At 60.4% G+C, this 26,748-nt stretch overlaps 1 protein-coding gene across 5 annotated transcripts in view; it reads left to right on the forward strand.

Annotated features, from left to right (window-relative positions):
* SHANK3 (SH3 and multiple ankyrin repeat domains 3) overlaps nt 1-23,164 on the forward strand; it is a 51,793-nt gene extending 28,629 nt beyond the window's left edge. For 2 of the 5 annotated variants that reach the window (XM_049694014.1, XM_049694018.1), the window contains 5 exons: nt 1,615-1,638; nt 5,127-5,257; nt 5,901-5,985; nt 10,261-12,511; nt 20,594-23,164. In XM_049694014.1, coding sequence (XP_049549971.1) covers nt 1,615-1,638; nt 5,127-5,257; nt 5,901-5,985; nt 10,261-12,511; nt 20,594-21,185 — 3,083 coding nt within the window. In that variant the 3' untranslated portion in view covers nt 21,186-23,164. The other 3 variants (XM_049694017.1, XM_049694016.1, XM_049694015.1) reach the window with 3 other exon arrangements.
* Nucleotides 23,165-26,748: the final 3,584 nt, after the last annotated feature.

A 26,748-nucleotide genomic window follows, 5' to 3' on the forward strand; every position in this document is an offset into this window, starting at 1 on the left:
CCAGGGACTCTGTGCTGCAGAAACAGAAGATTTGCCTTCTGCTCTCTGGGCTGCTTCTGTGTGCAGAGACCAGTGGATGGAAGAAGAGCCTCCTTCCTCTCTGGCCTGGGTGTCCCCTCTGTTGCCTTGTGACAGGGTTGCTCCACAGACCCCTGTCTTCCAGAGGGAGGGGGCTCACTCTTGCGGCCCGAGGTCAGCATCCTTTTCACCAGCTTTTCCTGAGCAGAGTCTGGGGGAGGGTGAAGGGACAGCCTACCGCAGAGCCTCCATCCACACTGCTGAGTGAGCGGGTCACAGCTTTTGTTGAACTGGACCCAGGCCCTTCCCGTGGCTCTGTTCAGAGGAAACCCACAGGAAACCCACTCCTGCCCCTGGACGACAGCTGTCCTGGGAAGCCAGTCCACCTGCCCACCTTCTGTAGACACACGTGGTTTGAGGAAGCCAGGCCAGCATCAGGGTTTTCCCAGGTGCCTAAGCGGTCATCCCATGATCCAGTGTTCGTGCTTTTACGGGACAGAAGGAAGGCCCGTGGGTTCGTTGCCAGCAGAAACGTGTCAGTTTTATGTCACGATATCGAGGGCTGACAGGGCCCTTTAGTGTCTGGCTGTTGAGAAGATGACCTGAACACCTGGGAAGAAAGGAAAACGTGAGGCGACAGAAAAGCAGGTGGCAAGGATGGGGCTCACGCAAGGTGGCTCCCTGTGGCTTGGAGGGCCCTGCAGGGGGAAGAGGAAGGGAAGGTATATCCTGCCCCCTGGGGGGGCACTGGTGTCCCCAAAAAGGAAGGGCTGAGGTGGCTGGCAGAAACGGCATTAAGAGGAGGGGTTGGGTGGGGACTCTCCTGAGAGGGAGAGAGAGGGAGAAGGAGGGAGGGTGGGACCCCTCTAGTGCCTTTCAGCCCTGGGGCCCCTCACACTCAGCAGGTGCTCATTGCATAGCTCGAACCAAGGACGTGCTGGGGCTGCAGAGGTTGGTGGAGGCCCAGGCCAGAGGGGCCCTGATGGGTCCAAGCCCCTCCTGTCCATGCTCTTTCCACTAAGAAATCTGGAACTTCTGGGTTCCTTGTTCTTTCGAGATGAGAATGTCAGGGCAGGTGCCATGCCAGGGTGTGGTCCCTGACTGGCCTTGGTCTGGAAAACACGCTGACTTGCCTGTTGTTGGAAACACACTGCAGGAATGCTTGTGGGTGGCCACTGCACCATTGGTGGCCTCTGAAATGGGTTTTTATGGGGTTTTGCCTTTTTTCTGAACAAACGTTTGATTGAACCAAGTGTGACTTAGCTGTGTGTCCACACAGGTGTGTGCAAATCTGTGTGTGTGTGGACGTACACAAGCACGTGTGAGTGTGTGTGCGTGCGTGCGCATGCATGCGCACAAGCATTGTCCCTGCTTGTGGTTGTTCCCACCTTGAATTTCACGTACTGACTTGGTATTTGGGTCGATTTGCCACCCGCGATCTGACAAGGGTATAGGCCAGGGGTGGTGGGGGTCTGGGAGGTCCTGGCTGTCGGGAGGGAAGGGATGGGCTAGGAGGGGTGGGAGTGGGGAGTGGGGCCCGGGTGCCGAGGGACGAGTCCTGCCTCTCACCCGTTTACTCTGTTTCTCGATTCCAAGCCTCCATTCGGAGAAGGAAAGGGGGTGAGTCGTCTGCTGTGCTCGGGGCCCAGCTTTGCCTGACCCTTGGCTGCGGAAGTGCTTGTGTGGGAGGGGCTTCTGTTCGAGTCAGGGGGTCTGGGAGCCTGGGTTGCACCCTCCTGTTGGCCTTCTCCGTGGGGGGGCTGCTGGGGGCACAGTGGAAGGACCTGGAAAGGGTCAGATGGGCCTGGGATGGTGAGTGTGGCCAGAATCCTCGGGGGCTCGAGTGAGCTGGGGGCAGCGGTGTGAGGGCCATGGGGGCTGCTGAGGCAGAGCTGGAAAGGCGTCCCAGTGGAGGCCACAGCGCGTGCCACAGCCCGGAGCAGAGGGGGGAAGGGTCCAGAGGGCCCAGCTGTGGAGCTCGCTTGGGGAACAAGGTGACCGGGCTGGTGGGGGCGGGGGTGTCAGGTGCTCAGCCCCAGCCCGTGCCGCTTCTCTCTGCTTGTTTCCTGGGGCTCCTGTGCCTGGTGTGTGGGTCCCGCCTCTGTGCTTGGCCCTTTAGGAGCGGGAATCTGGGCCCCAGAGCTGCTGACTTGACCACCCCGCGCCTCCCGTCAGACCTCCCACCCTGGATCCTTTGAAGCTCCTTCCTGGATGTCCTGGATGTCCAGCCTGGCTCCGTGAGGCGCAGCAGCCAGGCGGGGACAGAGTCTGGGCCTGGGCGCTGAGGTCCAGGGTCTGGTGGGGTCTAGGGCCTGGCCTTTGCCAGCCGGCTGCACCTCACGTGGAGCCTGGAGCCTCCTTCTGCTGCACAGGAGTCCGTGCCAAGCAGGGGCCTGAGGTGGCTTTATGGCCCCAGGCGTGTGTGTTCACTCGTTTGTCTTCGTGCCTGGTGCCCGCCCACCCCTCACTCCGGGATCCACTGGGCCTTCCCTGTGCCAGGGACACACTTGCCCATCTGTCTGAGCCCAGGTTCCCTGTGTGACCTGCGATCTCACCCTCTGAATTCTCCCGTCGCCCTTGCCCCGGTCCCAGGTGAAATGCTTTCCCTTTTCAGGGTCTTTTCAGGTATAAAACAGATGACTAGGTCTCCTCTGGGGACACTTTTCTTCACACCTTTGAGGCAGACACACAAGCTATTTCTGGAATGTTTTGGTTCTTTCCTCAGCTCATTAGCGGGGCTCCCAGGGTGCTCTGCTGTGGCCTGTGTGCTTCTTCCAGTCGTAGGGGAAGTGACGGCGATTCGTCGCCCCCGCAGGCCCCTCATCCCTGCTTGGGTCCTGGTTCAAACAGCTGCATCCCCAGCTGCGTCCCTGCCACATAGCGACCCTGACAGCCAGTGTAGTGCCCCAGACCTGGTTCCTAATGGGCTTCATTTCTTTTGTTAAGTATCTAAAGTCATTTATTTAAGAATATAGTTTTCTCATTTTGTTGGGGATTGGTGTCAACCTCACCAGCTTGTAGTTTGCAGAATTCTTGATGCTTTTCCTTTTGAAAATAAGTCTCGTCTGGCCTCAGCACCATGGCCCCATGGCCAACAATATTCGCTTTGCTAATAACTTCATGTGCACACTGCTCTGGGTCTCTGAGCTTGAGTGCTTCCGGACCTAGAGACGCAGCCCCTAAATCCACAGCTCGGGTGAGCGTGCGCCCCGTGTAGCCCACGGAAGTATCTTCTCTCCGCTCATGTCTTTATGTCTGTGGTTTCCGGATAATCTGGTTGTTAAGTCTGATCTCTTACTTATCGGATCTATGATCTGGGGCAACTTATCTCTCTCAGAGCTTCAGATTCTTCTTGGGTAGAATGGGGGCAATAGTGATCCCTTCTGCCTGTGGTGGTTGCAGCATGAGAGGGGCCACATAAACCTCTTCTAACTCTGGAAATCCCCACGGACTTAGCAAATGGTGATCATGGTGATTTCAGCTTCCAAAGGGCAATTACTTACCTCATTACAGAAGCAAACAGGAAGGCCCCTCTAACAGCCCGCCCCTGTCTGCACCTGGTGGCGCTGGGAGCTGTGCACAGGCCAAGCGAGCTGGTCTGTAGATGGAGCGTGTTTTGCTGGTCACTCGTAGCATTTGTTGAACTCTCTTGTATTTGGGGACCAGGCTGGACGCGCCAGGCACAGCTGTAGCACTTCTGCCGTATGTGCTAATTCTCACAACAGACACTGAAGCAGGTACCTTTCTTAATGCCTGTTATCAGATCAGGAAATCAAGTCGCAAAGAGATTAGGTCAGAACCGTCAGTATACAGGATGGGTCTGGGTTGGGTCGGGTACTGTACATCTCGGAGGAGTTTATTTCCTTCCCCACAGCAATGACTGAGCAGTGCTGGGAGGAGGTGTCAGGGCTGACCACAGTTCTTCAAGGGGGGCACTTGGGGCATAAAAGGACCAAGTGTAACCAGATGCGTGGTCCTCTATGGTTGGCACAGCTCCTAAGAGTCTGGAAGGGCTCAGGGATTTCGAGGCTGAGTGACGGGTGGGCTGCGGTGGGGCTCCTGGATGAGAGGGGCAGTGTGGCGGCCAGGTGCACGTGGGAGCTGCCCCCAGCCCCTGCTGTGTCCCGTGTGCTGGCCCTAAGCGGGCCCTCCCCAGTCATCCGTCCACAGCTGATAGGTTTCAGACGCAAGTGTTTAACAAAATCTCCAAGTCACTCGCTAATCAAAAGCACCACTTTCAGAAACATTACGTAGCTTTAAGAAAAGCACCACTTTCAGAAACATTACGTAGCTTTAAGAAAAACAAGCAAACAGTTTTTCTTTTCCAACAGATTTGAAGAGCGCCGCCCGAGGGCACCTGGTTCAGGCTCAGCCCTGGGCCTGTCCTTCCCGCTCCTGGCTTCTGGGGCTGCTTTGTAAGGGGCCGGTGGAAGCCCCCCAGCACTGCCCCTCCCAGTGTCCTCTTGTCTGCGCCCGCCACCCTTGGCGGGCTGCCTTCCGGGGGTTGTGGGCTCTGTGGCCTCCTGGCCTGCATGCAGCTGTTTCTTAGCCCTCTAGCCTCGGGCAGTGAGCCCGCCCCGCCCCCATGGCTCTTGCTCTATACCCAGTCGCTGTGGGCAGCGACTGTGCAGCAGGTCTGTTCTGGGGCGGCAGCCTGTCTTTCGGTGCAGTGGCGGTACAGGCAGGCGAGGAATGCCGCGTGCCAAGGGGAAGAATGAAAGGGCAAAGGGAAATGGGGAAATTCAGGAGGTCTCTGGGCTGTAAACAGTCCCGCCCCCTGCCTGGTTCTCTCCCTAATGGTCAGCCAGGCTTTTCCTGGAGTGGGGTTCGCGGGGTCCCCTGGGGCCTCCCTGAGGACGGAGGGGCCAGGCTGGAGCAGGGTCTGGGTTCTGGTGTGTGAGGGGCTTGGATGGGATACAAGTTGTGGGGCCTCCTGTCTTGTTTCTGGATTGTGTGCCTTGGGGAGGGAGGGGCCGAGGTGGGCGGGGCCCCAGTGGCCTCTGTCAGCAGCCCCGGGAGGACCAGCCAGGATGCGTGAGTGGGGCTGCAGGGGGCTGTAGCGGGTTCAAGGTCCCTGTGGCTGAGACGGCACCTCCTTGGCTGTGCAGAGAAGCTGGACGAGATCCTGGCAGCTGCCACGGAGCCGGCGCTGAGGCCAGACATCGCAGATGCTGACTCAAGAGCTGCCACCGTCAAACAGCGGCCCACCAGTCGGAGGATCACCCCTGCCGAGATCAGCGTAAGCCAGCCTGGCAGCTGGGGGCGCTGGGGGATGGGTGGGGCACGGGGTCAGAGTGCCATGGCCCCTACTGGGTGTTTGTGCATTTTGGAGGGTGAGGGTCCATCATTTGGACTCCACTCTCCAGGGGTGGGGGTGAAGGACCCCATAGCGTCTCCCGAAGACACCTGGGGCCATCAGCCCTCAGAACAGCCACAGTCCAGCTCGTGCTGAGCTCTCACTCTTCTGGCGCCTCCCGCCTTAGGCAGGTTCTGTGCCACCTAGAGCAAGGACCCCAGCCGTGCTGAGGCCACAACATGGTGTCGCTGTCCCCCCCGCCCACTCCTCTCACTTGGCACCTTCTGGGCTGCTCCCGCAGCCTCACCTCGGCCATACCCAGGACCCCTGACTGCTCTGGCCCGTCTGCATCACCCCTGCCCAGTGCTGCCTATGCCTGTGGGCCCGCAGCCATGCCCCTGTTCCTTGGAGGCAGGGCCTGGGCCTGGCTTCTGGGTCAGACACCATGGGAATTAGCACTGTTGGAATTAGCACATGGGGTGTCTGATCTCAGGCTTGGGAGGAGGATGGGTGGGGCTGGATGGGCAGCTGGGGACCCCAGTGCTCTGGAACCTCCATATACCCCCACCCCCTCCAACTCTCACAGTCACTGTTTGAGCGCCAGGGCCTCCCAGGCCCAGAGAAGCTGCCAGGCTCCCTGCGGAAGGGGATTCCACGGACCAAATCTGTAGGTATGGCTGGGCTGGGAGCTGCATGGGGCTGGAGGACTGGGGCGGGGGCTGGAGTGCGTGCGGGGCTGGAGGACCCTGTCTCTCCCCACCTTTCGACTGAGGTTTCCGGTTTCTCTCTGAGTCCTGTCTCTCCCTGGCCCCAACCCAGGAATCTCATTTTTTGCGGATGTATATGGATGTGCGTGTGGGGTGTCAGTCCTTCCCCCAACCCAGAGATACTTTGCTGAAAGATACCCTTGAGGCTTCTCGCCATCTGTCACCCCCTGCCAGTGGGCACCCCCGTCTGTACTTCCCACGGACACCAGCATCCCTGTCCCTGGGTCTTCCATATCCTACCTGGCTGTGCCCCCTCCAGCCCGAGTACCCGTCACGTTTCTGATGCTAAGCTACCCTCCCCTTGAATCTGCCCTCTCCCCTCCCCCCGGCACCCCAGTTATTGCTCTGTATCTCTCCTCTCCTTCACAGCCAGTTTTCTCCGGAAGTCACCCATATTTGCTGTCTTCCATTCCCTGCCTGCCTCTCGGCCTTTTAGGGAATTGTCCATACCTGAAACTGTTCTCACCAGGGTCACCAGTGGTTTCCAGGGCGTTCCTCCCAGTGGACACATTTGATTTTGCTGCTCCCTCCTCCATGGAATTTTCCTACCCAGGGCTTCTAAGACAACACTTAACTGGTTTTGCCCTCAGTTCTCAGGCTGGACGTGTTCAGTGCCCGTCGTTCCCCTGCAAGATGTGGGTCTTTCTCAAGGCTATGTCCTTAGCCTCTTTGCCTTCTGCACCTGTCTCCTTGGGGCCTCATCACATCTCACCCTTGGCCATCTCCTCTCTTGTTGACCTCAGACTGGGTCATCTAATAAGCCCCACCCACTGCTCCTCCCTTACCTGCCCACCTGTCCATCCATCCACCTACAGACATGTCCAGTTGTCTGTCCGTCTGTTCACCCACTGACCTTTCCACTCGTGCATCCATTTGTCCCTGTGTACCCCACCGCTCTGTGTTCTACACACGCTGCTTCATTTAGTACTTACAGTAACCCTGCTGAGGTAACACCATCAGCACCTCTGGCTTATAGATGAGAAAACCGGGGCAAAGAGGTAAAATGACTTGCCCAAGGTCACACAGCTGCCTTACGTGTCTTCTATTCACTCATCTGGCCAGTTTCTGCAAACCCAATCCCTCATTCACCCCAGGACCCCAGCTGATTGGTGCACACTCTAGGCTGATGCTGGGCAGGGTCTGGGGGCTCAGTTGGAGGAGGTGACGTGTCTGCAGACAGCTCAGCTCAGCAGTTACATGGGGGGTGCAAAGCACATTTACTAGGGAGCACCAACCATGCTTGGGTGTCAAGAAAGGCCGGGCATGTGTGTGTGTGTTTGGGCTCAGACATGCCAGATACTTTGCTGAGTGGGGGTTTCTGAGAGATAATGGCATGAATTGCTGACAGTAGTGGTCCTTCAGAGACCGCTATGGGTCATTTCTGTAGGTAGGAGGGTGGGGGAGAGGACACATGAGACTGCAGCTGCTTTGGAGCCAAGAGGCACTCCCCCCTCACCTCCCTGGCCTAAGCCCTGGGCATCCTCTGTGGTTTCCTCCTTACTCTCTGCCTCCCCGGACAAATTAGGGATGGCCGGCTTCCTCACCGTCCTTGCAGCCTTACCTGGCCAGGCCTCATTGTCTTGTGCCTCAGCGTCTGGAGACCACAGCTTTGGTCTCCTCTTGATCTCCTGCCCCAGCTTCACCCTCTAGTCCATCCCTCTGGCCACAGGGGGCTTTCTGCACAAGATACCACCTCACATCCCTAGAGTTGGTCCTCTGTGGGCTCTGCCTTGCCTTGGGGCCCTGAGGCCTAGCCCCAGCCCTCTCCTGCTTCATCTAGGGACCTTTGTCTCTGCCTCCCTCTGAGTGACATCTACCAGGACTGGCTGTTCTCCACCTGCCCTCATCTGCCTGGATGGCCTGTCCCTCAGCCCCACCCAGTCTCAGTACTGACCACCACAGGTCCGCATCTAAGTGCCTGTCCTTCAGGCTGTAAGCCTCAGTGGAGACTGCCAGCTGGTCCCTGCTCACCCTCCTGGACCCTCCTGTGCTCGGTCCATGGGTGGCTCATCTTTAATCCCCCTTGCCCTAGCCTGCCGCCTGTCACCCACTTGAACGCTGGCTGAGGTGTCAGACTCCGGGACTCCTACCCCTTGTCCTGGCTACGTGGCCCTGGGCACACATCTCAACCCTTGAAACCTCAGGGTTGAGGTTCGCACAGAGGGCTGTACTCACAGACTGAGTACTGAGTAACTGCTCACGGTGATAGTAGATGCAGGTCCTGCACCTTGAGGCTGGTGCACAGAAAGTGCTGGAGAAATGCTCACGGCTGTTGTTTGGATTCCCATTTTCATCACAAGGAAAGTGACTTGTCTTTACCCTGGGGCAGAACGTGGCATGCTGACCCTCCGGCGTGTTCCAGGTGCAGTAGCTTGTCCCACGTGGCTCCATCTCACGCACAAGCTTGTGGGTGTTGAGCTGCTGCGCAAGAAATGCAGCAGGGAGGAGACCCAGGCCGGACCTGGCACGGAATCTGTGTCCAGCAGTGGGGGTGGAAGCCTGGCCTAAAAATGATGATGGTGGTGATGATGATGATGACGGCGACGACCTCAGCCACCTTCCTGGGGGCGCTGCTGGGGGCTCAGCCCTGTGCTATGAGCTTTGAATGGCTTCACTCCGCGCTTCAGTGGGAGGGCGCAGGTCTCCAGAGATGAGGAAACTGAAGCGCCAAGAGGTTAAGAGGCATCAGACAAGAAGTGGCAGGGCTGGAGCTCAAGCCTTCTCTCACACGAAAGCTCCCGTATGCGCCACGCCCCTTGCTGAGCCCTTACGCGGGACACATGCGAACAGTGCCGGGTGGGAGGCCTGCTGAGCACTGTGGTGGCCAAAGGAGGAGGTGGTCAGGAACAGGCAGGCTGCATCGTCGTGAGTTCATAAAAATGGGACCAAGCCCAGAGTGAGGCCAGGTGTAGATTCCCAAAGACTTGTTCCGGAGACCTGTGTGTCAGCACTGAGGAGCCACCCCTCCACTGTCCTTGCATCGGGCTGCCTTACACCTGCAGCCTAACCGAACACACCTGCAGCACAGGTGTACGCATTGTGTACACGGGAACACTCGGGAGGCCCTGCCCTGTCCTAGCTGGGCGGCGGGACAGTGGGGGCTCTGAGCGCTCCAGCCCTGACCCCGCACAGGTCCTAATGACAAGCTGAGTGCGGCAGGAAGTAGGGTTCACTTTCAGTCCATGTTGTCCATGAGAGAACTGGGGCGTAGAGGGGCTCAGGGCCTGGCCTGGGGTCACACAGCCCATAAGGAGTGAAACTAAAATACGTGTCAGGTGCTCAGCCTGCCATTCCACTGCCGCCCGCCCTCCCTCCTGCCCAGCCTTTCTGAATTTCCGCCACTAGGGCTATGGCAGTGACCTCCTGGCAGCCTCCCCCAGTCCAGTGCCTGTCGGTCTCTGGGGTAGAGCCTTTCAGGACTTTTCTTTACAAAGCCTCCCTCACCTGGGCATCGGCTCTCTCCCCGGCCACAGCCCTGCTGCCCCCTTGTCCACAGCGCGTCACTCCCGCTTGGGAGAGTTCCCGCTCATTTCTGACCATCTCCCTTCTTCCCGCCTCTGGTTGCCACCAGGGCCTCCCAGTGACACCTGCTTGTTCCACTGCTGGTGGTTCTGAGATGAGGCCTTGCGCAGTCTTGTGTGCGAAGGCCTGTGCCAGCCACCTCCTGGCCCTTCTCTGCAGTTCTGTCCCCACGACTGGGGGTGGGGGTGGGGCTGCCCCTGCCCTCCTGCGGTGTTGACCTTGGGCTCTCTCCATGTACCCAACCTGGGGAGGCAGAATTTGGGTCTTCTGTCACAGCCTCCGCTGGGGGGCCCTCCTCTCCGCTATATCTGAACGGATACCTCTCCCCAGTCTCCGCAGGAGCCCTCCCAACCCGGCGGGGACGAGCCCAGACTGGGGATCTTGCTTAGATCCCCTGCTCTGGGATCCCCGTGTCTACCCCTGATCTCATACTAGCGCCCACGCCCACCCTGACTCCGTCCTCTGGCTGGCGGCCAGCACCGCCCGCGGATTAAGAAGGCGCCTTGGCGTCCGGGACCTTGGCTGCCCTGGGGTGGGGGTGGGGTGGGGGCGGGGCCGGCCTCTGCGGACGGGGAGGGCGGGCGCCTGGGTCGGGAGGGGCCTCCTCGAAGGCCCCTGGCTCCTGGGCCGGGCTCACCGGGGCCCCTCTGTCCGCAGGGGAAGATGAGAAGCTGGCGTCCTTGCTGGAGGGGCGCTTCCCGAGGAGCACGTCGATGCAGGATTCAGTGCGCGAGGGCCGAGGTATCCCGCCCCCGCCGCAGACCGCACCGCCGCCCCCGCCCGCACCCTACTACTTCGACTCCGGGCCGCCCCCCGCCTTCTCGCCGCCGCCTCCGCCGGGCCGCGCCTATGACACCGTGCGCTCCAGCTTCAAACCCGGTCTGGAGGCGCGCCTGGGCGCGGGCGCCCCGGGCCTGTATGATCCCGGCGCGGCCCTGGGGCCGCTGCCCTACCCGGAACGGCAGAAGCGCGCGCGGTCCATGATCATCCTTCAGGACTCGGCGCCCGAGGCAGGCGACGTCCCCCGGCCCCCGCCAGCGGCCACTCCGCCGGAGCGCCCGAAGCGTCGGCCGCGGCCGCCCGGCCCCGACAGCCCTTACGCCAACCTCGGCGCTTTCAGCGCCAGCCTCTTCGCGCCGTCCAAACCTCAGCGCCGCAAAAGCCCGCTGGTGAAGCAGCTGCAGGTGGAGGATGCGCAGGAGCGCGCGGCCCTGGCCGTGGGTAGCCCTGGCCCGGCGGGCGGCAGCTTCGCCCGGGAGCCCTCCCCGACACACCGCGGGCCTCGGCCGAGCGGCCTCGACTACAGCCCCGGAGACGGCCCCGGGCTCGCGTTCGGCGGCCCGGCCCCAGGCAAGGACCGGCGGCTGGAGGAGCGGCGGCGCTCCACCGTCTTCCTGTCTGTCGGAGCCGTCGAGAGCAGCCCTCCTAGCGCAGATATGCCTTCCCTGCAGCCCTCCCGCTCCATTGACGAGCGCCTGCTGGGGGCCGGCGCCACCACCGGCCGTGACCTCCTGCTGCCCTCCCCTGTCTCCGCTCTGAAGCCATTGGTCAGCAGCTCGAGCCTTGGGCCTTCGGGCTCCACCTTCATCCACCCGCTCACCGGCAAACCCCTGGACCCCAGCTCACCCCTGGCCCTTGCCCTGGCTGCCCGGGAGCGGGCTCTGGCCTCCCAGGCGCCCTCCCGCTCCCCCACACCTGTGCACAGCCCTGACACCGACCGCCCTGGGCCCTTGTTTGTGGATGTGCAGGCTCGTGACACTGAGCGAGGGCCCCTGGCCTCCCCAGCCTTCTCCCCGAGGAGCCCCGCCTGGGTTCCTGTGCCTGCTCGCAGGGAAGCCGAGAAAGCTCCCCGGGAGGAGCGGAAGTCACCGGAGGACAAGAAGTCCATGATCCTCAGCGTCCTGGACACATCCCTGCAGCGGCCAGCCGGCCTCATCGTCGTGCACGCCACCAGCAATGGGCAGGAGCCCAGTGGGCTGGGGGCCGGAGAGGAGCGCCCGGGCACCCCAGAGCTGGCCCCGGCCCCCACGCAGTCGGCCGTGGTGGCAGAGCCCCTGCCTAGCCCCCGGGCCCAGCCCCCTGGCAGTACCCCGACAGACCCCGGGCTGGGCCAGGGCAGCTCAGAGGAGGAGCCAGAGCTGGTATTCGCCGTGAACCTGCCACCGGCCCAGCTGTCCTCCAGCGATGAGGAGACCAGAGAGGAGCTGGCTCGCATCGGACTCGTGCCGCCTCCTGAAGAGTTTGCCAATGGGGTCCTGCTGGCCACCCCACTCCCTGGCCCAGGTCCCTCGCCCGCCACACTGCCAGGCCCGGCCTCAGGGAAGCCGAGCAGCGAGCCGCCCCCTGCCCCCGAGTCCGCAGCGGATTCGGGGGTGGAGGAGGCTGACACGCGCAGCTCCAGCGACCCCCACCTGGAGACCACGAGCACCATCTCCACAGTGTCCAGCATGTCCACCCTGAGCTCGGAGAGTGGGGAACTCACCGACACCCACACGTCCTTCGCTGACGGACATACTTTTCTACTCGAGAAGCCACCAGTGCCTCCCAAGCCCAAGCTCAAGTCCCCGCTGGGGAAGGGGCCGGTGACTTTCAGGGACCCGCTGCTGAAGCAGTCCTCCGACAGCGAGCTCATGGCCCAGCAGCATCATGCCGCCTCCGCCGGGCTGGCCTCCGCTGCCGGGCCTGCTCGCCCTCGCTACCTCTTCCAGAGAAGGTCCAAGCTGTGGGGGGACCCCGTGGAGAGCCGGGGGCTCCCCGGGCCCGAAGACGACAAGCCAACTGTGATCAGTGAGCTCAGCTCCCGCCTGCAACAGCTGAACAAAGACACCCGCTCCCTGGGGGAGGAGCCGGTTGGCGGCCTGGGCGGCCTGCTGGACCCCGCCAAGAAGTCGCCCATCGCGGCAGCTCGGTGAGCAGGGCGGTGTGGGGAGGGTCCTGTCCCCTGTCCATGCCCACCCCGTTCTTCCTCTTGTCCTTCCACGGTTCCCTCTGTTCCTCCTCCACAGCCCGTGCTGTCCCCTCCCTCACCTGTCCGTGGCACCCATCCCTGTGCTTCTCCCGTCCACATCTCTGTCCTTTATCTGGCCTTGCTTTACCTGTCTGAGACCGAAGGCTCTTTCAGCGATCTGAAATATCAGGGGTTCTGTTCTCTCTGTCCCTGTCGGTGCTGGCAGTGGGAGCTGGGCACCCACCGGAGACCCAGGCTGGCCATGAACGCCTTCACAGCCCTCCTGGAGGCTCCCTGCCCCGGGGTCCCTGCGCTCTCACTCTCACACCTGACGTAGCTGCCTCTGCTACCATCAAGGGTCGTTCTCTGGTCCACACTCGAGGTGCAGCTCTCCCCCACCCCCACCCCAGCTACTTGGCTTCTCTGTGGCCACATGGCTGTCCCACGTGGCCAGTGCCATCGTTCCTCACTTCCTTTCGTAGCTGCCTTGCTTCCTTTTGAAACCTGGAGTACACTGGACCCTTTTCCTCTTAGGACCCACCACCAGTTTCCCGTTTTCTGCCCCGGAAACATTTCTGTTCTGTCTCTCAGCACCGCCTCAGAGTCTCTCAAGCACAGGTCCCTGTGCGTGATTTTCAAAGTGCATCGGGAAGCCATTCTTGGGCGGAAATCATGCCGTTTTTCTGTACCTCCGTCCACTCTCTCTTCTCCATACTTTACCCGTTCCTCTGTCCTCCCCGCCCACTTCCTACACAAGGTGGGGACTTAAAGAGGCCGCATGGTGCCCTGGAAGTGGGGGGAGGGGCCGAGCAGGGGGCTGGGGTGCTGCTCTGGCTGGGGTGCTGTTCTGGCTGGGCAGAAGCTGCCAGAGCCTCTGGGCTCATCCCTTGGCCCCTTCCTTGAGGACCTCATTCCCAAGGCTCCGCCCCCAAGGGGTGCCTCCTCGGGCCTGTGGGCTCCAGGCTTGCTGGCGGGAGAGCTGGTTCCTGCCCACGCGTGGTCTGAGGCAGAGCTGGTCGCCCCCTGGCCAGCCCTCGTCTGCCTTCGCCTTCTGTGCCCCGTAGCCCTCCCCCACCTCTGGCTTTGTGGGTGGCACTTGGGTTGCCACCTCCTGAGTCCTTCTCGCCACCCTGAAGACCAGCCTAGTGAGTCTTTCCTGCCAGCCTTGGGAGGCAGAGTTCACAGAGCAGTGAGGCATCCAGGTCTTGCGCACAAGGGCTTGTCTCATCTACTTTCTTCCAGCTGAGGACTCGAAGGATAAGTGGGGGCTCGGGAGACGAGTGACGCCTCTCCCGCGTGGTTGGGCAGCGCTGCCCTCCGGCTCCCGTCACCCCAGGCTTGCGCCGGGGCCCTCCCCTTTTCATCTCTTCCAACTCCCAGTTGAATGTGAAAGCCCTCTTCCCAGCAGGGCGATGTTTAAAGTGCCCTTCGAGTGGGTGTCAGGGGTGTGGCCAGGAGTGTCCAGTTGCAGTGAGCAGCCCAGGTCCTAGGCCTCTGTGGAACAGAGGGCGGGGATCCCTGATACAGCCTGGACCAGTCCCCATCTTCGCTCTCTGTTTCTCCCCCCTCCACCAGCCCTTCCTTTCCTCTGTGCCCCTTGGTCCTGATGAAAATTAAAGCCATTGACAGCGGGTAGCACAGTGCCCGGCACAGTGCAGGCCTCAATAAAACATTTGCTAAACGGATGAAAGAACAAAGCTAAACGCAAGTGCTGTCTTTTGTGACTTGAGGTCTAGGGAGGTGGCTTAGGACAAATGCCACAGAAGGACAGACACTTGGTTGAGGTTTGCTGGTTGTCGAGCCCCTTGGCCGAGCTCAGGAGAGCCCAGGTGTTGCCTTAGCTCTGCTGGCTCCTGTGGTGCAGCTGGGCCGTCACAGGGCAGGAGGAGGTGGTCTCTGGGCTGGACCTGCCGCCATGTCCCTCACGGTCGTCCTCAGCGTTTCCCCTTTGTCACAGCGAGGCGCTCTTGGCCAGTGGGTCTGGGTCATGCCAGAACCTGTGTTTGTTTCCTTTCTTGGAAGTGGTGTGGGGGAGGGGCAAGGCCAGCAGTTCCAACCTGTACATCCCATCTGTCCTGCAGGCCCACGGGAGAGTGAGCCTCTTTCCCTCAGGAGTTCCTGCAGAATCCCGGCCTCCGATTGGCTTCGTGTGGATCCCCTGCCTCCCCTGAAACGGTCACTGGGGTCAGGGAGGCATAGGGCTACTGTTAGCCAGGCCTGCCTCATATGCTATCCTGGGAGCCAGGGCATGGGGTCAGCCAGAGCTACCGGATGGGTGCTGAGTGAGGGGGGCGGGTATCCAAAGGAACATCAGGTGCTGTTCCCAAAGGTGCCAGATGCCGGAGAGCCTAAAACAAGAGACTCCCTGTGCCATGGCATTCGCCAGCTCTCGCACCTGGCTTTGTTCCCTGACATCGGCCCGGGGTCAGGGGGCCCTGGATCCCCACCCTCAGCAGCTTGCATCTGAGTTTGTATTCTTGGACAAACCACTTAACCTCAGTGAACTTCAGTCCCACCCCTGTGAAATGGTGAGGGTGACCAGGCCCTCAGGCGGGCCGGTAGGAGGACTCTTAGGGTCCTTACAGGAAAATGAGCGCTCTGCACTGGAAAAGGCCAAGTCACGTTACCTCCTCTTCAGAGCAATTCTGTTCGATGGATAATAATAGAATCTCCATTTTCCAGACGATAAAGTTGAGCTTCTGAGGAGATCCATTCCAGCCGGCAGATGGTGGCATCTGGCCTCAAGCCCCACTCTCTGTCCACTGGAGTATGGGGCCTCTGTCATTCAGCCGCTTCTAGTGACGGACACTGTGTTCATGTGCCGCAGTTCCCTCACACAGAAGTGCGTGTGTTCGTTCTGTAGACCGAGCCTCTATCGGTCAGGTGTGTGACAGACAGCACGTGGGTTCTGAAATCACCTGCGGTTGAGCCCAGCCAGTGCCGCTCGAGAGGCCCAGCAGCTCCCGTCTGCCCTGCGCTTCCACTCCCACTTCCCTCTACATTTCCTTCTGCTGCTGCTCACACTTCCTTCCTTCCTTCCGTCCTCTTACGTGCCCCTTCTTGCCCTCGGACCTGGGTGGAACCATGGCCCCCGGGGTGGGCCCCACTGCCTGTCCTGGACCCTTTAGTTCTGGCCCCTGGCAGGTGGCTGAGTGGAGATGCTGTGGCCACGTCCAGTCAGCCCCGCACGTGGCCGGCAGTGGCCGTGGTGCCCATCGGCGCTGCTGGGCAGCTCTTGTTTTGCCGCCAGCGGTGGCTAGAGTCTGACACTCATTTCTCACACAGCGATAAAAGTGCTAGTGATACTGTCTTTCAGAGACATGTCCAAAGTGCAGGAAGTTCTGATGTCCCAGCGGGGCTGTTTCCTTCCCAGGATGGATCCTAGCTGAAGCCCTAGGGCAGTTGCCACGGCCACCCAGTGGGCCACACCCCTGTGCCTTGTCCACTGGCCCCCATGTGTTCCCTCACAGGCCTGCCCCTCTCCTCACCCGACAGACACCACAAGAGAGGAAGCGCCTGCTCTGCCCACCTTCCTCGCTGGCAGCTCAGTCTAGGCTCCGGCGTCCTTCCCCCGCAAGACACTCTGCGGCCCGAGGTCTAGGAAGACCTCAGAAGGGGAAGGGGACGTTACCCCTTATGTCATGGACTTGAAGCACCTTGTGGAAATGGCACTGGGGCATCCGGAAGGCCCATGGCCTTTGGCTTTTTGGAACTTTGGTCCCAGACCATCCACCTCTTTATGCTTCTGGCTTTGGGTCTAGCCTGATAGGCAGAACATTTGTCTGCTCAGAGCCCCACATCTGCTCTGAACTCCCTTTGTCTTCTAGACCCCACGGGTGGTCTGAGGGGCACATGTCTCTGAGCCCCACAGCAATACTCAGTTTTGCTGTGGCCCTCAGTTTGACACCTGTCTGACCGTCACATCTGATGTTACAGAAAAAAGTTCATGGCGAAATAGCTTTGGAAACCCAAAGTTGATGAGGTTTCTTTCCTGCAGTACTTCTCAGAACTTTTGATGTGCTGTGTGCTGTGGTCTCGGACAGCTTCTTTAGTAGATCACTAATTAGCATCCCACAGAAGACGCACGTTTCTGCGATGGTGGAGAAACCCCGCCCTGGGGACCTACTGTGAGCTCTGTCCTGCTAGCCCATCTGACGGGGATCTGGATAAAGCCATACATGACTGCAGGTGCCTCAGGGCTTATTCTTTTGAAACTGGACCTGTTGTTTGCCGGCCAGTGCAGGGCACAGGGGCCAGGATGTGCTCTGTCCTTGCGGAGGTCCTCACAGGTTGGGGGCCTGTGAGGTGTGTTTTTGCAGGAGATGTGATCAGGGCTTCAGGAGTTCACGGAACTCTGCTAGGGGAGCGGGAAGGGGTCACAGAGGAGGGGTCATAGGGGCATGTGGGTGCATCAAGGTTGGAGCCATGACCTAGTGTGGGCGGTGAGAAGTTAGGGCTGGAGTGAGACACAGAGACCAGAGAGAGTGCAATGGGACGCTCACAAGCCCGTATGTAGTTTGTGCTTCTGTTGAGGAGTATTTCCGTTAATGAGGCTCTTAAATTTCAAAAGGCCACAGGCCTAGACCTGCCCTGCGTGAGTGCAGTGGCAGAAGGCTCCAGGCAGGGACCAGGGCCGGAGTGGGCTTTTTCTTGCCTGTTGGCACCAATGGGTTGACAGGCAGTCGAGCCTGAGAGTGACATGTCACGTTGTTTTATAACATTTTTTTCAGTGCATATTGTGTTCCTGGCTTTGAGCTAGGCACCAAGTGTCAAGGATAGCAATTAGGAAGTGAGAGGAAAGGTCCCGAGTGAGAGCGCGGAAGGTCTGGGTCCGAGGTGGCTGCGGGCGAGGAGGGCCAGGGTTAATGCTGGGAGTTGGTGGCGCATCGGCCATGGCGGGGAGGATGGAGCGGCTGATGGTGGCTCGCAGGCCTCTGGTGTGGGCAGGACTGGGGCGAGGGAGAGCGTGTTTGGAGACCCCAGGAGAGGTCTGGGGAGAGCCGTTGGCTTCACATGTGGCCTTCTTGGCCACATCGGTCACAGGAAAGGGTGGGAGTGGGTGACACGGCCTGGGAGAAAGTGCGAACTGAGAGGGGAGCCCATCTAGGAAGGAAGGGGTAGAGGAGAGGGTGCCGGGCGCGGGGTGGTGGGGCAGGAGCAGACCTCACTGGTCGAGGCGTCACGAGGAAGCAGGCAGTGCAAGGTTCAGACACTGGTGGCGAAGTTGCTGGGGAGTGTGGAGCCTGGCTGAGACGTCTGGGGAAAGACCGGAAGGCGTCCAGGGGTGCTGTGCCTAGTGAGGTACCACATGTTAGAGAGTGGGTGGTCCAGAAGCCCTCTGGGAGGCTGGCAGCGGTTGTGATGTGGCCATGCCGTGGTCAGAGGCTGGCTGGGGAGGCCGTCAGACAGCTCAGAGTGGTGATGGACAGCAATGGCTCTGCAGAGGTGGTGTGGAAACATGTGGACCTTGACCATGGACACTCCCGGGTGCCTGGCCTGGGACAATGTGGGAAGTGCCCTGTTCCCCAAGAGGAAGGGGAGAAGCAGCAGACATCTGGGCCGTGGGCATCCCCGGCCACTCCCTGCTATGCCCTGGCGCCTTAGGAGTGTGACCCGCCCTCTCCCCTGCGCTCCGCTGGGTCAGTCCCTCACTCATGGTACCTCCTGGCACCAGCCCTAGCCTCTGGCAGGTGCCCACCTCCCCACACCCAGTATCTCCCCTCGGCAGGGTCTCCCTGGTGCTTCTGAGCCAGTCTGCCCTCATCCTAGGCCTCCAGCTCACCCCCTGCCAGGGCTCCAGACCGTGCTCCAGGGGACTCTGGGGGTGGGCCACGCAGAACTGCATCCCGAGATGCAGGTCCCCGTGCCAGGGTGGGATGCTTGAGGCCCCGGGGTGCGGGAGGGCCCAATCCCCCAGCACTGCCCCCTCGCCCTCTCCCTAGCAATCACGACCACTTGGGCACCTACCACCTCCTTGGCACCCTCCCCCACCCTCCACTGCCGCCCCACTTTGCTCCGGAACCCAGGCGGTACCGTGGAGGTCAGACGTGGGAGAGGGGAGGGTCTCTTCTGGTGATCGGTGCCTGTTCCTTGAGCCCATCACCCCAGGCGTCCTTTGAGTCCCTCTCTGCTGGGTGGGGGAAGCATGGTCTGGCCTCTTCAAGAGGCTCTGCTCTGGGTCTGAGCAGGTGGGCAAGGCAGCAGGGACAGAGGCTGAGGAGAGGGAGCCAGTGGAAGGCAGTGGAAACCAGGCTGAGTGGGAGGGACAGAGTTGGGTCTCCAGCGGGAGGCTCACCTTGCACGGCTGAGACAGGAAGAGACCAAACCTGCTTTCAGGGGAGGAGGGATGCTCAGGGTGCCCGTGCAGTGTGGGACAGGTGCCAGTCAGGGTAGCACAGAGGTGGGTGGGGGAACCCAGGGGAGGGGTCCTTAGCCCAGTGTGGGCAAGGGCAGGGAGAGGGAGGTGCGATGGCAGCTGGAGAGAGGCCCTTCAGGCAGCAGCAACCCAAGGGGACACGAAGCATCCCCAAGTGCCAGGGGTCTGCTGAGCAGCTGCCACACAGGGCTCTTAGTAAAGCCTGTGGATGGACACCACTGTGGTCTGCACTTCACAGACCAGAGAACAGCTCACAGGCAAGCCAGGAGCCCACCCAGCTCTGCCCACGTCGTGCCTGCACTTTCCTTCCTCCAGCAGCTCCAGATGTGTTCCCTCCCATCTCACCTGGGCCCACTGCACCTGAATCCCTCCCTTACTGGGTATCTGGCCAGGGGGTCCCTGCACCTGGCTGCCCTCCCTGTGGTCGTGACTGGGGGCCATGTGCCTGCTTTGAGGGCCTGGGCCGCTAACACTCTCTCTCATTGCTCTCTCCCGCCCATCTGCATGTGGCTGCTCTGTCTAGCTGCGCGGTGGTCCCGAGCGCCGGCTGTGTAAGTGAGCATGCCCATCCCATGCCTCTCGCTGTCTGTGCGCTGCACCTGCCCGCCTGGATCTCTGCTCTGCGTGGCTTCATGGGGCTTTGGTGCCACTGACGGCCCCATGAGGCTTCCCGTGGCCACAGTAGGGGATAGGGAAAGAAACGGGGTGGAGGTGGCATGGGATCTAGGAGTGGGTTTTCTCTGGAGGCGTTCCCCCAGCCAGGCCTCCCACCATGGCCATGCTGGGGGGCGTGGCAGGGCTGAAGACCTGGGGTCCTATCAGGTGATGCTGGGAAGTGAAGACCCATCTGTGTGTGTGTGTGTGTGTGTGTGTGTATGTATGTGTGTGTGCGCATGCACATGTGCTGCTGTCACTGTCGTGAGCAGGCCACTGCCACTCCTGCCACTGCTGCTGCATGTATGTAACACACGTGGGTGCTACCGCTGCTTTTGTGCGCTGTCCTGTGCGGGGAGGCCGAGTGTCATGGGTGTGTTGCTGCCTCACGCCTGCCCTGCACGTGCCGCCGCTCTGTGTGGGTGTGAACGCCGCCTCGTGTCTGTCTCAGACCTCATGGACTTGTTCCGTCTTGTGCTGCCACCAGCCTGTACCACGACTCAGCCAGCCGTGCGGCCAGCCCAGGTCTTTCTGGGTCCCCTCATGATGACAGAGGGGGAAGTGGTGTGTGGGAGAAGTGGTGAGGGGTCTTGCCGGAGTCTTACTCTCCAGGGTGTGGGTGGACGGGGCACTGTCCAGAGCTGGTGTCCCGGGCTGTCAGAAATGCGGTGGGAAGCCCTTTGCCCCAGCGGCTGTCTTTCCCCTGGCAGCCTGCCCTTGGAGCCCGCAAAGAGTGGAGGGGGCCAGGGGTTTTACTCCTCGTGGGCCGCTCAGTCTAGGGCCCCGCCTCCCCCAGCAGGGCACTGGCTCTGAGTCTGAGGACCGGGCCAGAGTAACCACAGGACCCTACCCTCCTTTCTTCCTCTGGCCCTGAGGCTACCCACCGAGTCCCAGGCCACCCCCTCCCGCCCCCACCCTCCCACAGTCCTCCTGGCCGCTGGCCCCCGCCCCTCCGCCCACCCCCACCTGGCCTAGTGCCCCTCACCTGGCCTTGACCCCCTCTCCCTCCGCAGGCTCTTCAGCAGCCTCGGTGAGCTGAGCTCCATCTCAGCGCAGCGCAGCCCTGGGGGCCCGGGCGGCGGGGCCTCCTACCCGGTGCGGCCCGGCGGCCGCTACCCAGTGGCGCGGCGCGCCCCGAGCCCAGTGAAGCCCGCGTCGCTGGAGCGGGTGGAGGGGCTGGGGGCGGGCGCGGGGGGCGCGGGGCGGCCCTTCGGCCTCACGCCCCCCACCATCCTCAAGTCGTCCAGCCTCTCCATCCCGCACGAGCCGAAGGAGGTGCGCTTCGTGGTGCGCAGTGTGAGCGCGCGCAGCCGCTCGCCCTCGCCTTCGCCGCTGCCCTCGCCAGCGCCTGGCCCCAGCCCCGGGGCCCCCAGCCCGCGCCGGCCCTTCCAGCAAAAGCCCCTGCAACTCTGGAGCAAGTTCGACGTGGGCGACTGGCTGGAGAGCATCCACTTGGGCGAGCACCGCGACCGCTTCGAGGACCACGAGATCGAGGGCGCGCACCTGCCGGCGCTCACCAAGGACGACTTCGTGGAGCTGGGCGTCACGCGCGTGGGCCACCGCATGAACATCGAGCGCGCGCTCAGGCAGCTGGACGGCAGCTGACGCCCCCCCGCCCCCCACGCCCGCGCCCTGCCGGCAGGGTCCCCCACCTCCGCCCCCGGGCCGCGGGCTCGGCCCGCCCCCTAACCCCCACCCCAACGGCGCCCGGGCCAGGAATGTTGCATGAATCGTCCTATTTGCTGTTGCTCGGAGACTTGCCCTGTACATTGCTTAGTGCCCTCCCAGGCCGTCGAGCCCCACCCAGCACACGGTCAGGAAGGGCGCGGGCCGTGGGGCGGGGGTGGGGGTGGGGGCTGGAGCGGGAGGGGGTTGGGGACGGGGGTGCTCCGGCCTGACCATCTCCCGCTCAGCTCCTGGTGGCTACTTTCGCAGAGGGGGGAACCTAGTCCAGCATGCAAGGTCAAGACACACCTTGGTGACTCGGGGGGAGGGGGGAGACATTGGGGTTCTCGGTTGGGGGCCAAGGAGCCCCCCTGTTTTGCATATTTTAATCCACTCTATATTTGGAACGAGAAAAGGAACAAATATCTCTGTCCTCAATAGCTTCCCTTCCCCTCCCCTCCAGCCCCCCACTGGTTCCGCTGCAGCTGCCCAGTCTTCCATCTCTGGCCCCTCAACTGCCACTGCCACCCCACATGGGGCGGGGGATGCTCCAGCTGGTCTGGGGTTGGCCAGGGTCCTAGTAACCCGCCCTGGGGCCCCGGCTGGGCCCTCTCCCCTCGCTGAGCTATAGTGTGCCCCACCGACCCTTCAGGTGCTGCGTGGAGGAGGGGCGGCAGGCAGCGAGTCCTGCTGGGCACTAGCAAGGTCAGATGGCCTGGGAGACCGTGGCCCTGGACCAGGGGTGGGGTGGGGGTGGGGTGGGAGGGCAGGGCCCTGGCACCCGCCCCCAGCTATCTCTCTCACAGGGTCCCTCCCCAGTAGGGGTCTAGCTTCCTCCCCACGCTGCTGGGCGACTACAGCAAAGAAGCCTCCCCGCCTCAGACCTGAAGTCTCCAGTTCCGCCCTGCGTGTGTGCGCACATGTGCGAGTGTGTGAATCTCGGGGTGCGACTGAGTGCATCGGAGCCCCGCGTGTGCCTGACTGGAGAGCGGTCCCTAGGGGCCACTCTGGACTAGTGTAGGGGCTTCGGAAGCGTGCACAGGGTGCGTGCATGGGTGTGTGCCTGTGAAAGCACCCCGTCTCCACTTCCAAAGAAAGTCAGAGGTTGTCTTGCACACTGGGACCTGCTGTTTGCCCAGCCTGTCCCTCCAGAGCCTCGCCGAGCCTGCGTGGGCCTTCTTGGCGAAGGCATGCTGCTTGGGAGAGGCCCCCAGGGGCCCCTGGAGGCAGTGCTCTCCCCCCCCCCCCCCCCCGTCGGGCTTCATAGGGGCAGCCCTAGAGCCAGGCCACTGCGAGCCCTGGGGAGAGGCAAAGGCCCCGGCGGGCACCCCAGCCCCCCTTACTGTGACTACTCACACTCAGCAATGACCTGTGGGGCGGGGGGCCCGGGACGTTTTTAAACCTAGGCTGTGGAGTCTGGACTAAGCTCCATCCACGTCACTCACAAGTTTCTGTTTATATTTCTAGCTTTTTTTAATAAAAATTAAAAAACCCAGAAAACAGAAGTTTTCACAGCCCAGGGACCTGGCACGCCGGTCTGTGCCCACCTGCCCGCCCCCAGCCCGCTGGCCCCATTCCCTGGGCAGAGTCACACCCAGTAACCCTTTCACCAAGAGACCAGGTCACACATACAGCAGCAGTCACTGTAACAGACTGCCACATACACACTCGTCTCACACTCACCTGTGGGTTTTTGGTTCCGTTCAATTTGGGTTTTTAACTTTACAGGGTCAGTTCTGCTTCACCCCTCCTTTTGTATGGAGTTCCAGCTGGGGGATTTCACCCCCTGCTCCAGTCCTGAGGCCTCCTGACCCTGACGTTGTGATACACCCCACAGAGATCTATGTTTCTTATATTATTATTATTGATAATAATTATTATAATATTATTATGTAATAAATTTATAAGAAATGAAACCATCTCTCTGTTGCCTGCTTGAGAGGAGATGTTGGGAGCACGAGCTCTGCTGCCCCTTGGGCAGCTCACACAGACCTCCCCGGCCTCCAGCAAGCATTCAGCCACACGCCGCGATCACCCGCAGATCCCCGTCTCTGACCCAGTCTCTCTGCTGAGCTCCACGCCCACGTGCCCGGCTTCTCCGTGCCTCTCTCTCTCTCCAAGTCCTGCTGGACCTGAGCCCATGCTTCCTGAGCTGGAAGCTTCGCCCTCTGCTCACCAGCTCAGTGAATGACACCTTCTGAGCTATAAGTCCGGTTGTCCTCCGTGGCCTCTGTCCTCTTTTCCCCCTGGTATCCAGTTGTCCCTAAATTCTGCTGCTCCTGTCTTTGAACCCTCTTCTGTCTACCCGTGCTTTCCAGCCCCCAAGGCTTCTGCCCACGTTCAGGCCTTCTCCCCTCTGAGCCAGCTGCCACCAGCCACTGATGGGGCAAGTGCTGTGTGGCACCTGGTGGGGGCTGGTAGCTCACGGGAAGGGCAGAGGCACCTCTAAGAGTGAAAGGAGGAGGAACAGTGAGGCGAGAGGGCCAAGGAGACCCAGAGGGAGCCGTGAAAGGGCGGAGACTGCGGGGCCCAGGTCTGAGAGAGGGCCAGATGCCGCAGAGGTGGGCTATCAGACCAGTTGGGCACCAGTCGCCCAGTGGGGTTTTAGGAGGGGCAGTGGGTGCAGAGCCTGGCCACGCTGGGTCAAGGTGGAATGTGAATGTGACACACGACAAATGTAGACCTCGATTCAGGATGGGGCCTGGGTGACGCCTCCAGGGAAGCGTGAGGATCCCAGGGAGAGTAAGAACGGTGGATGGGTGAAGCCTTGTGGGCAGAAGGGGGGTGGACTCAGGAGTCTTTACCCGGAGGTGGGGGGAAGGCAGAGAAGCTCTGAGGAGCAGGTGAAGGTCTGGACGGCCTGCAAAGGAAGGTGAAGGCCCCAGTGAGGCTGCGACGGCGACTGCTTGGCAGTGGGACCTTGAGAGAGGCTCATCGTCTGTCTAGAAAGCCCCCCAGTTTCAAATTTTCAACACTTTCCAATTTTGGCTTCGTTTTCAAGTTAGAAACAGTGGTCATCCTACAGAAGAGGCCAAGAAGGGAGTCGAGGAGTGGGGGCCTGGGAGGGCCCGGGTGTGCGGGGCAGAGGTGGGGCCCTGACTCGCTCTGGGCCTGAGCGCTGTGGCAGCTGGGGCGCTGAGCTCCTCTGAGCTGCGCGTGGAACCCTGGGCCTCCCCGGAACTGGGCCCGGGACTTGGGGCGAGTCCCGCTTTCCAGTGGAGGAGAGGAAGAGCTCGGCAGTGGGAGCCGCCTTCCCTGGGAATGGCGTTGCCGTCCCGGCCCCCGGGGGTCTGGGGAGACCGATGTCCCCACGGGTCGGAAGCCACCCCAGTGCCTCAGAAAATGGGTCAGAACCTTCCAGATCTATACCAGAGAAGCCTGCAGCGGCAGGTGGAGAGATGGCAGAGGGACACAGGGCTGAGTGAGCTGAAGCCTCCAAACGCCTGTGACCACTTTCTCACTCTGGACTATGAACTCCCTGCCCCGCCTCTGCCTCGTCACGACCTCAGAATGTTCCAGCTTTATCCTCTCAGGGGCCCCAAGCAACTCACCAGTGCTCTCTCTGGAACCCGGAGCAGAGGCTGTGGCTCCAACCCTCCCTCACCACCAGCCGCCCCCAAGTCCTGGGGGCACTAAGGCTGGCTGGACGATGAGGTTTCTTCTCTGCCGGGGGCCGTGCTGGAGAACAACAGAGGATGGGAGAAGTGAGGGAGGGGCCGGTGGGAGCCGGCAGAGGTTAAGGGTCAGTGTGAGGAAGATGGGGTGGGAGTTGGACTGTTCAGGTGAGTGGGGTGCAGAGTGCACAGGAGCAGGGCGGAGGGCTGTGGTCAGCTAGAGGGCCACGTCGGGGTGGGGAGGGAGTGGGACTGGAGACTGGGGAGAAGGAACCTCGCGGGGAGGGGTACGGGAGCCCCACCTTGGCCTGAGCCCAGCCCCCAGTAGCCATTGAGACCCCATCCTCTGGCCCCGGAATCCTAACTGTCCTGTACCTTCCCACCTCCCTCCTTTGCTCTTGGGAACAGCGTGGAGAAGGCAAACGCAGTCACTCTTCCATTAGGTTTAACGACAAAATTAAGCCTCTGCTGGTCCTTGTGCCTATCGCTCAACCCATGACTGTGGCCGGGAGCAGGTGCTCTAACCCCTCCAAGACTCAGAAGTGGGCGCTACTCTGAAGAGTCAAACAATAATTGTCTTCTAGGATCTAGACATTGGGTCTTCAATCTTTGTTACTGCATAACCCCTAAATGTTTTGAAAAACTGGGTACCACTTTTCATTTTGAAGTTTATATGTTACATTTTCATCCTATATTTTGGAAAACTTGCAAAAGTTATGATTTCCAGAAAATTGTACATATTAACATTTAAAATAAATGGTTACATCATTCTGTTAAATGATTCTCATGGATCTAAATACTGGATCAATTTTATGCCCATCAAAATCCTGTAAAAACACCTGAATAACCTTTTCTTTAACAAGCAAACCTTTAATATCACTTATAGAGTTCCTATTGCCATTTCTTGAACTATATTTCCAAAGCCTTTTTTGGTTACCTTATCAGGCACAGTCTGACACTGAGTTAAAATAAGCAAGGCCTCAGGTTGGTGAAATAGGACCTCGAAACCTTCAGATAGAAGAGGTGAGACCACCTGAGATGAGAGAGAGGAGAGAGAGAGAGAGAGAAAGAGAGAGAGAGAGAGAGAGAGAGAGAGAGACCTTGAACACTTATGTAAGGCAGAAGAGTCCTCCTGAAAGTCAAGTAGAAGAAACAAGTCCTGTGACACTCAGGTATGGGAAGTAAGAGATCCTAACAGATAAAGTATCTAAGAGCCCTGAAACGGACGGAGGGGAGATGAATCCTCCTTACGCTCAGGGAGCGGAGAGGGAGACCTCCCGACATGCAGTAGCAGAGAGGAAAATCTCGTGACACTCCAATAGTTGATATCTTTGAGACCTGACTGCATTTATATAAGGGAAATAAAACCTCCCGCTTGGCAGGAAGGGAAATAATGAATCTCAAACTCATCTTTGTAATAGGAGAGAACAAGACCTTCTGACCTGCGGGGAGAGTATATTTAGGGCCAGTCATGTGGAGAAAATAACTTCCTGACAACAAGGTGTGTGAGAGGATGTCTCTGGACATTGGAGAGGAAGTGAGGTGCCCCGACAATTAGGTAGAATAGATGGAAAAGCCTGATACCCGGGGACAACGAAGCCTCATGACACTCAAATAAGGAAGATGAGACGTGCTTGTACTAAAGTAAGGTTCAGGAAACCCCTCGGTCACTTAGAGAGAAGAGGCAGGACCTCCAGACACAGAGCAGAAGAGATGAGACCTCCCGACACTCAGGGCCTGTAAGACCTCCTTGTGCTCACATGGGAGATAGAGATTTCATGACCCTCAGGTAGGGGAGGTGAGACCTCCAGACACCCAGGAAGGGGAGAGAAAGACTTCAGACAGTCAGGGGGTTGAAGGGAGAGCTTTGGACACTTATGTAGAGGAGA

This window comes from Orcinus orca, chromosome 11 (genome assembly GCF_937001465.1).
Source record: "Orcinus orca chromosome 11, mOrcOrc1.1, whole genome shotgun sequence".
NCBI classification, from domain to species: Eukaryota; Metazoa; Chordata; class Mammalia; order Artiodactyla; family Delphinidae; genus Orcinus; species Orcinus orca.